The sequence below is a fragment of the Musa acuminata genome, unplaced genomic scaffold (assembly GCF_036884655.1).
Source record: "Musa acuminata AAA Group cultivar baxijiao unplaced genomic scaffold, Cavendish_Baxijiao_AAA HiC_scaffold_1137, whole genome shotgun sequence".
Taxonomy (NCBI): domain Eukaryota; kingdom Viridiplantae; phylum Streptophyta; class Magnoliopsida; order Zingiberales; family Musaceae; genus Musa; species Musa acuminata.
In genome coordinates, this window is record NW_027021349.1 from 3,365,536 (window position 1) to 3,376,028 (window position 10,493).

The 10,493-nt window shown below is 40.5% G+C and overlaps 1 protein-coding gene across 1 annotated transcript; it reads left to right on the forward strand.

The window, feature by feature from the left end:
• The first annotated feature begins 8,223 nt into the window (after nt 1–8,223).
• On the forward strand, nt 8,224–10,101 carry LOC103999604 (BAHD acyltransferase DCR-like). The gene has a single exon (XM_009421395.3). It carries the CDS (start codon nt 8,476–8,478, stop codon nt 9,943–9,945), a length of 1,470 nt encoding a protein of 489 aa, XP_009419670.2. The 5' UTR covers nt 8,224–8,475; the 3' UTR covers nt 9,946–10,101.
• Nucleotides 10,102–10,493: the final 392 nt, after the last annotated feature.

Here is a 10,493-nt window from a genome sequence, read left to right on the forward strand (position 1 = left end):
TGGTGGTGGTACCGCCAAGACCCCGAAAATCCGAGATTAGACACTTTTTGGCTTTATTTTTAAAGCCATTGGGGCCTATAAAAACCCCACCCTTTCCTGTAGGAAAGGGAATGAAACCTATTGGCAAATCTTGAGTTCGAGCCTTAAAGTATTGTAAAAGTTAGAGTTCTCCTCCTTCATCTCTTAGTCTTATAACCATACAAGAAAGAGGAGTGAAACTTGTAAGGGTTATCTCCTAAACCCGACAAAAGGAGAAAAGCTATAAAAGGTGGTTGACCTTCACCTATTAAAGGAAGGCCTCTAGTAGATGTTAGTGACCTCGTCGGAGGAGGAAGCTGAAAGTGGATGTAGGTCACGTTGGCCGAACCACTCTAAAACTCAGTTTGCATTTACTTTGAGCAACTTTCTTTTATGGCAAACTGCCTCTCCTCCTTACTTTGCTTTAACTATGTCTACATACACTTTCACATAAACATCTTTCGAGATCGGCTTTAATCGTACGAAGACTTTACGAAACTGACGCTTTTCATTTGTGTAATTTATATTGCTGCAAATCACCTTAGTCTTCTTCTCATTGGAATCAGTTTCAATCGAAATAAGTTTTTTGAAATAGAGAAAGTTTGCACTAATTCACCCCCCCCCCCCCCCCCCCTAGTGTCGCTCTTGATCCTAACAATATACACATCATCATATAGGGCTACTAGATAATAATAATAATAATAATAATAATAATAATAATAAAAAATTACTTTACAGAATTTTTGGGGTACCCACCCTAGGGTTCCCCATGCAACCAGAAACCTTGGCCTCTAGGGTTACCCCTACGGTCAGGAATCCCTGACCGCTTACTTGCCTCATGAGGCCAGGAATCCCTAGCCGTAGGGTCTCCTAAGTGATTAGGAAACCCTAGTCGCCAAGCTGCATGGGAATCCTCTGTCATGGCTGCTCTCGGCTTGCTGTAGGTGGCCAGGCCGAGAGTCTCTTCTAGGCCTCTCGACCAAGGTTGCAAGCAGCCTTTGGCCGATCAATAAGGCAACAATAGTTGCTGCCCTTTCTCCCCTTTTGGCATCAACATTTTTTACATAAAAAGGCCTTTCTAAAACACCTCTCAACAATGAGAAAGGGTACTATTTAGATATGAAAACTATGATAAAAATCACAGCAATCGCGTATAAAATAATTTTATGTAATTCATCAACACACATAGTTTAAAAATCAATCGTCACACAAAACAACTTGACTCTAATACCACTATTTGGAAATCTAATCAGAGCAGCACATGCATAGTAGAAGAATAGAAAAACAAAAATATAGATTTTATAGAAAAAGTATCTCGTCGTCATGTGAAGATTAGTGCTCAAAAATCACAAAACCAAAAAAACCATATGTATCAATTGAGATTTGTAACTTAGGAAGATCGCATATTCCTAAAAAATCCTAGATCTATAGGAGTGGATGAAGTAGGTCAACTATCCTTCTCTCTAGTAGTGATCCACAAAGTAGATGTGATGAAGACGCTCCTCAAATCACTGTACGATCTTCTTCTCCACGCGCACCACATGATCAAGAAGGGGCTAGCCCTTCTTCCTATCCACATGCTCCAAATTGGGAATGTCTGCTGAAGGGGAGAGGAGAGGGAGGAATATAGGAGGGGCAACCAAGAGGTGACTAGCCTATGCCACCTTTTGGCCCCTTCTATTTATAAACATTCCTACCACTTAACCCTAATAGATCCTACCCTATTGGATATTGGATCTCTATCTAATTACCCAAGCCTCTTAGATTAATGGATCTGTATATAATAATCTATATTTAGTCTTATTGGGTCTCACCCAAAATATCCAATAATTCATGGACTTACTGGATATCCAATAAGATAGGGGCTCCATCGAATATTTTATATCTGAACCTTTACTCGTCGTAACACCTACCATATGTGTGTGATGACCCTCTAGGCTCAATATTGAGTTAGTTGTGAGTCATATCTATCATAGCTCTTTTTGACTCGGTGAATTATTATCTCCATAATAATTCACTCGACTCATCGACTACGGACGTACTATGCTACTATGCCATAATCCCTAAACGATATAAGGGGATCTAATATATTAGACATGTTTGTCCTCAATTACCATATATTTATAGTTTTTTATCTATCTAATATCCTAAAGACTATATATCGGTCATAATGCTATCAGGCATATACGGTTTTTACTCAAGTCTTGCTCTAATCGGATTCTTCCTAAGAGAACTCTTTCTCTCTCAATCCAAATGACTCTAGCTAGGGATTTGTCTAAGCAAGAATACATAGGATATTCCTCTCATGATATCGAGAGTAGATGACCCTCTATCGATACTTAATTACTATCGTAAGGCTGGCTATCACTCTTGATGACTAGTTGTGCTAGATCTGAAACTTCTAGACCTATAAGTCTGGTATTAAATAGTGGAGTACTTATATAGGACATCCTTGATATCTCAAGTCTAAGGACTAGACACACAATCGAGACTACATAATCATTGTTTGACAATGAGGTATCATCAACTATTCAGCTTTCTATTAGCAGATCAATCAGTGAACTCATTTTCTAATGAGTACCTATATTGTATCCCTAGTGTCCCCACATGAGCAACTATGAGACCAGCCACCTCCGTCATATAAATGGATATACAATATATTAGTCTACTCGGTTATCTCGACGTCCCTCTCGAGTAACCTATAATTGAGATTATTTAGGGTCTGTGTTTAAAGGTGAATTGATCTTATTATCATGATCTCATCACGATCCAATTCTCATTGCATAGATCCATAGACATCACACTATATGCAATATGCAATATAAAATAAGAAAATACTAATAATAATAATAAGTAAAAAAACTATGCAATATATCACACGTGTCATCACTCACGTGATTAGCTTGCAGGGCACCTATGACTAGCAACAACTATACCTTTGCCTTCTCGTACAGAGCCTAGTATATTTAGCTTGACTCATTTTTAGCATCAACTGGCTTCATCAACTCCAAATCTGACACCTCATTATTTTTACAACAACAAAAAGGAAGTACTACATATCTACTAGCGTATGCGGATAATATTATTATTATAGGCAATAATCCTATGGAGATCAGGAATTTCTAAAGCTACTTTTTTAGAGTGGAAGTACGTCGCGTTGGTAGACTAATTCACCATCAAGGATCTAGAAATCTTAAGCTACTTTTTTAGAGTGGAAGTAACATTCACATCTTTTTGGAATTTTCCTATCTCAAATGAAGTACGTTCAAGATCTATTATCAAAGACGAATACGTAGAATGCAAAAGAAGTTGTCACTCCACTCTCTACTACTAAATCACTCAAATTATATGATGATAGCCCTACTACAGATCCCACACAGTACCGATAAGTACTTGGCTCCTTACAGTACTTATCTCTCACATATTTAGACATCTCATTTGCAATCAACAAATTATTACAATTCATACATCAGCCCTCCACTATGCATTGGTCTACAATAAAACAAGTCCCGCGATATCTAAAAGGGACTCTTAATCATGAATTTTTTCTTCGTGAACATTCATCACTTCATCTCCATACTTTCGTTGATGCTTATTGGGTAAGCAACTTTGATGATAGAACATTTACGTCTGCCAATATTGTCTTCCTTAGCGTAAATCCAATTAGTTAGAGTTTTAAAAAATAGAAAACAATAGCAAGGTCTACCACTGAAGTTGAATACCGAGTCATCGCCACCACTACTGCAGAACTTAACCGGGTCACCAATCTACTATAAGAACTTGACATCAACTCTAAATTCACTCCTATAATATACTGTGATAATGTCGCTGCTACTTAACTGTGTGCCAATCTAGTGTTCCACTCACGCATGAAACATATTGTCATCGACTTCTACTTCATTCGAGATCAAGTTGTCAGACATCAACTATATGTTTCTCATGTACATACTGTTGATTAACTAGCAAACTCCCTCGTAAAGCCTCTCATTCATAAAATATTTCAATTGTATCGGTCCAAGATTGGATAGAAACTCAATATTACGGAGGCATGATAGAAGATATAGAAAATCATGATAGAAGATCATGATAGACGCAATCTTAGATTTGAATAACTAATTTGATTACTCATGATAGTGAAAATCTCTTCCTCGAAACATGTATAAATACTTATCTCTTTAATTGATTTCAATGAATAAGATTCATCTCTTTCATAACATATTACTCGTTTTAACACAAATCATATCATTTTATTGTAATGGATTAGAGATAATGGCAAGGTTGATAAAGATAATATAGTTCTCTAAATCTAGGTTGGTAAAGCTAGGAAAGTGCTAGCTATTGAATTTCATATTTTGATGATGAATTTAATTGATAAAGTTATGATCTAATATGCGTTTAAGTGATGTAAGACTAACCACCATCATGGAAAGGTAAATCGATTGAAGTAGGAATAATTAGACGATGGGCCGGAGTGGATCATGTCAAAAGATTGGATGTTGGGCCGAAGGACTAGTCGACATGCCAAAAGGACTTCTTACCATGAGTTCGGGCATCGAGCCGAAGGATCAGATATTACGCCAAGGAGATCGAATGTTATGAAAGGTCAACATGCCAATTGGGCAAGAGAGGATGATACACTGAAGGATTGGACGAAGCGCTAAATGAACTAATGTCATACCGGACAACATAGTATTCTTGTGTTTGTAATTAATCATGTCTTGATTGAAGTAGGTTAGGTCGTAATTAAGTTATTTTTTAGTGAAACCATACCAACTTGATTAGGGGTCAATTATGCCTAAATCAGGGTTGAATTTGGCCTATTGAAAGCTCAATTCAAATTTCTAAAGCTGGCCCAAGTGATGGTACTGCCAGGTCAAGCAGTGAAACCGCTTGTTGTTGGGAAATTTATGGGCGACATCACATGCGTAACAGAAGAACAGAAAACAAAAATCTCCAAATTTCCCAATGATATGCTCGTTGTCGTTCAAAGATTAGTGTGCAAAATCTACAAAACCAAAAACTACGTATATGAAAAATTATATTTTACCTAAGGAGATCGTATATCCCTAAATCCTTGCAGATCTATATTAGAGAATGAAGGAGGTCAAGCACTCTGATCCACACAACAGAGCTGCAATGACGCTCCTCCAATCGCTGTCCAAAACTCCACACCTACTATTTGAGAAGGAGAATGGGAGAGGAGAATAAGAGGTGGCAACCAAAAATCTCTAGCCTATGGGTGTTTGGTTCCCTCCTATTTACAGTGGTCCCCTGTTAACTTAACCCTAATGGATCCTGATCCTACCATATTAGGTATTGGATCTCCATCCAACTACTCAAGCTACTTAGATTAGTGGATTTCTATCCAATAATCTCTCATTCGCTCTTATTAGATCTCATCCATAGGATCTAATAATTTATGGGCTTATTGAATATCCAATAAGATAGGGGCTCTGACGGATATCTCACATCTGAACCTTTGCTTGTTGCAATGCCTACCATATGTGTATGACCCTGTAGGCCCAATATCAAGCTGGCCGTGAGTCATACCTGTCAGAACTCCTTCTAACTCAATAAATTATTATCTTCATAATAATTCACTAACTCATCGATTACGGACATACTAGGCCACTATGTCGTAGTCCTCAGATAATACAGGAGAATATAATTCTTTGGACCTATCTATCCTCAATTACCATGTTTCTATAGTCCCTCATCCATCTAATATCCCAGAGACTATATACCGGGCATGGTACTGTCAGACGCATACGATTTCTACTCGAGTCTCGTTCTAATCGGATTCTCCTAGAGAACTCTTTCTCTCTCAATCCTAATGACCCTAGCCAGGAATTTGTCTAAGCAAGAACACATGGAATATTTCTACCATAACACCAAGAATGGATGATCCTCTATCGACACTCAATAGTCCTCGTAAGGTTGGCTGCCACTCCCGATGACCAGTTGTGCTAGATCTAGAACTTCTAGGCTTATAAGTCTTGTATCAAAAAGTGTAGTACTCATACAGGACATCCTTGGTGTCTCAAGTCTAAGGACCAAGTATACCATTAGGACAACGGAATCGTTGTCTGATAATGAGGTATCATTAACCATCTAGCATTCCGTGAGCGGATTAATCAATGAACTCATTCTCCAATTAGCACTTGTACTATAGCCCTAATGTCCCTACACGAGTAGCTATGAGACCAGCTACCTCTATTATATAGATGGGAATACAGCATACCAATCTGTCCGAATATCTCGATGTCCCTCTCGGGTAATCTATAACCAGGATTATTTAGAGTCTATGTTTAAAGTTGAATCGGTCTCATTATCATGATCACATCAGGATCCGATTCTCATTACATAGATCCATGGATATTATAATATATATGCATATATGCAACAAACAATATAAATTGATAAAATTTTAAAATATAATAAGCAAAAAGAATGTGTATCATGTCACACGTATTATCACTCACGTGATTGGCTTGTAGGGCACCTATGACCAGGACCTATGAGATAGTGTACGTCTTTGGGAAACTTGGGGGGTGGTATCACTAGTGTCAAGCGATAGTACCGCCCAAACATAGTCTCCCAAACTATGTGAGGCGATACCTGATAGTGGTACCACCCAGTATCAGTTTGACAAGTGATAGTACCACCAGTTGTCAATCTAGCGAATGGTGGTATCGCCCAATAATGGTGGTGGTATTGCTATGACTCAGGAAACCTAAGAAAAGACCTTTTTTGACTTTATTTTTTAAATTATTTGGGGCCTATAAATACCTCATACTTTCCTACTTGAAAAAACAAGAAAAAAGAACAAAAACTTATATTTTAGAGCATAAAAGCTCTATTAGAAAGCTGAGTCCTTCCTCCTTTAGCTTAGAGGTTATTCTAAGAGAGGTTGAGAGGTTTTTCTCTCCTAAGCTTATCAAAAGGAGAAAAAGTTATAAGAGAGTAGTTGGTCTTCGCCTATTGAAAGAATATCGTTAATGAACGTCGGTAGCTTCGACGGATGAGGAATCAGAAGTAGACGTAAGTCGCATCGACTTAACTACTATAAATTCGATTTGCATTTTTGTTTACGCTTTTCATTCATATTGCTTACTGATTTACCTGCTCACTACTTTTATGCACGTAGCAAGTTAAATATCTTTCAGGTTTAATCGAACGATATTTTTGAATCGACATAATTTTTACAAAAGTACTAATTCACCCCTCTTCTTAGTGTCATAATACTAACTAACTTAATTGGTACTTAACAGTATATTATAAGATCTTGAGCTTTTTAGATGAATCTTTAAGATATTCATATGGTAAAAATCTTTAGCTCATAAATAGTTTCAACTTTATAATATGAATCCTTAAGATATTCAATCAAAAAATATAATTTTTAACCATCTAATTTTTATTTTTTTATATTTATTTTATTTTTCTCTTTATTGAATAAATGTTGAAGTGTAATAATTTAGTACATATGTAAAATATCTATAAACTAATTAAATTTATTTTATTGATAAATTAACTAAATTGGTCCTCTAATATATATTTTCATTACGTAAGAACTTGCCCGTGTTCATATAATTAAAATAAGAATTAGCCTTGATGATAGAATGTGTTTACTAGATCAATCCCTCTATACCAAATGTGATATAGGATTTGAAGATTTTTTTTTTCTTGGGTAGTAGAGGAATATAAAGAGGGGATAGAAAGATTCAAAAAATAAAGAATAGCTACTATACTCGCTTTTGACCGGACAAAATTACTCTTACGATGAGAGTCGTACCACATGGATAATAAAATCATATTATCCAAAAGTATATATATATATATATCATATATTTGATTTGATAGAATTATAATTTTTTTATTCTATAATTTCCTTTTTATTCTTGTACTTGAACATAAACATTGTACCTCTTTTTTAAAATAAAAAATAAATATATACATAATTGATATATTAATAAATATGGTCTCCCACCACTTATCCATAACATATGAAAACCTTAATTTTCTGATTCATTTATAATTGATATATTATAATATTCAAACACCTTTTTATAAGCTCAAGTATAAGAATAAAAATAATAAAAAAATATAATCCTATCAAAGATATCATCTTTTAAGAAGTAAACTTTCTCTCTTAATCAATCTTTATTAGACTGTAACCTAACAAACTATTTATTATACTGTGCTGTGCCCTAAGAAACCAATTATTATACTGTGCTACACCCACTTCTCTTGATCTTTCCCTATGATGAGTCCCAAATCTTTTAAGTGTTTTTTCATTCAAACCAAGAGCTGTAGTGTCAGACCAGTCTAGCTGAGTCCAAATGCATGCACCAAACCTCCATCCCCGCTTTATAAGCCCTCCCCAGCTCCCGGCTTCTCTTCCATCCCAAGTGCTAGAAATCAGCTGCTGCGTTGAGCAAACCAGGAACGCATATCACCATGTCTCCAATCCTTTCCACCTTCCACCATCCTTCTCTTGCTGCTGCTTCTCTCATCAGTGGTGGTCTCAGTTCCATCTTCTCCTCCCCTGCTGCTGCTGTCTCCGTGGTGTCGAGATGCACAGTCTACCCTGACCGCAGGTCCGACCTCGGCGACCTCCCGCTCTCGGTGTCCGACCTCCCCATGCTGTCGTGCCACTACATCCAAAAGGGCCTCTTCTTCTCCTCTCCGCCAATACCCGTTGCCTCACTCCTCTCCCTCCTCACCTCCTCCCTCTCCCGCGCCCTTTCCATCTTCCCCGCCCTCGCTGGCCGCCTCTGCACCCTCCCTGACGGTCGCATCCTCGTCTCCTGCAACGACGCCGGCGCCGAGTTCTCCCATGCCACCGCCGCTTCCCTCTCCCTCCCTGACCTCCTCCCTCCCTCCGCAGATGTGCCGCCGGCAGTCAAGTCCCTCTTCCCTCTCGACGGATCCATCAGCTTCCACGGTCACACCCGCCCGCTGGCGGCTTTCCAGCTCACCGAGCTTGCCGATGGAGCTGTCTTCCTTGGCGCGGCCGTCAACCACGCCGTCGTCGATGGGACCTCCTTCTGGAACTTCCTCAACGCATGGGCGGAGCTCTGCCGCGGCGGTGACCCCGCAAAGCCCGACTTCCACCGCAACTACTTCGGCGGGTCCAAGGCGGTGCTGTGCTTCCCGGATGGCCGTGGCCCGGAGGTGACCTTTCCAGTGAATGCACCGCTTCGAGAACGGATCTTCCACTTCAGCCGGGAGGCCGTTCTCGAGCTAAAATCGAGGGCCAACCGCCGCACCAAAAACGTCGTCGCTGGAGACTCCAAGGACGCCGAGGTTTACGGCAAGCAAACCCACGACCCGAAGACGGTGGAAGTGAACGACGACGAGGAGATTTCGTCCTTCCAGTCACTGTGCGCCCACGTCTGGCGGTCGGTGACGCGGGCGCGAACGCGGCTGCCGGCTGAGGCCATAACCACGTTCCGTATTGCGGTGAATTGCCGGCACCGGGTGGTTCCCCCAGTGGCGGCGAACTACTTCGGGAACGCGATCCAGAGCATCCCGACGAAGGCGGTGGTGGGGGAGGTGGCGGGGCGGGACCTCCGCTGGGTGGCGGCGCTGCTGCACCGCAGCGTGGCGGGGCACGGGGACGAGGCGGTTCGGCGCGGGGTGGCGGAGTGGGAGGCAGCGCCACGGTGCTTCCCGCTGGGGAACCCGGACGGCGCGGGGTTGACCATGGGGAGCTCCCCCCGGTTCCCCATGTATGAAGGAAATGACTTCGGGTGGGGTCGGCCGGCGGCGGTGCGTAGTGGCCGGGCCAACAAGTTCGACGGGAAGATGTCGGCGTTCCCGGGGCATGAGGGTGGCGGGAGCGTGGAGCTGGAGGTGTGCCTGACGCCGGAGACCATGGCGGCTCTCCTCCGCGACGAGGAGTTCATGAGCTACGTATCCATGTAGAGAAGTGATGGCGGCTACCAAGCCTTACACCAACTGCCTTGTGAACTCGTTCCAGTCGTGGGATATGTTGCTCTACAGTGCACTGTGTTCGTTTCCTCGTCTCCAATGCCCAGTTGTATGTTTCAAGTTTAATGTAGATGTTTCTTTCTTTGTTCCCCTTTGTTGGTTGTTGAGATTCGAATCCTTTGGTGACTATTAAATTGGCTCCTTCTCGCAGCCCAAGAAAGATGCTGAATCGAACCTGCACAGATCCCAGCGCGAATCTTGGGCCATGACTTTAAAGTGCAAGATAGTAATCAAATTATTTTTAATTTTGATGTGTGAAATTAATCTACACCAATAAATACTGAACTGCCAACTAAAATCGACTCTCATCAAAATTCATCCTTAAATCTCCGGGAGAATATTAATTACAGTAAGACCTTCCTTTGTGTTACCCAATGTTTCAAGTTCAAACAACGCCCAGTACCTAAGTCGGAATAGCATGATTAATAAGCATGACTACCGAATGAATTCCTACATCAAAATAAACGAACACGTAGGATCTG

Excerpts from the sequence above, each read along its gene's own strand:
- LOC103999604 (XM_009421395.3), top strand. The coding sequence starts at position 8,476 with ATGTCTCCAATCCTTTCCACCTTCCACCATCCTTCTCTTGCTGCTGCT.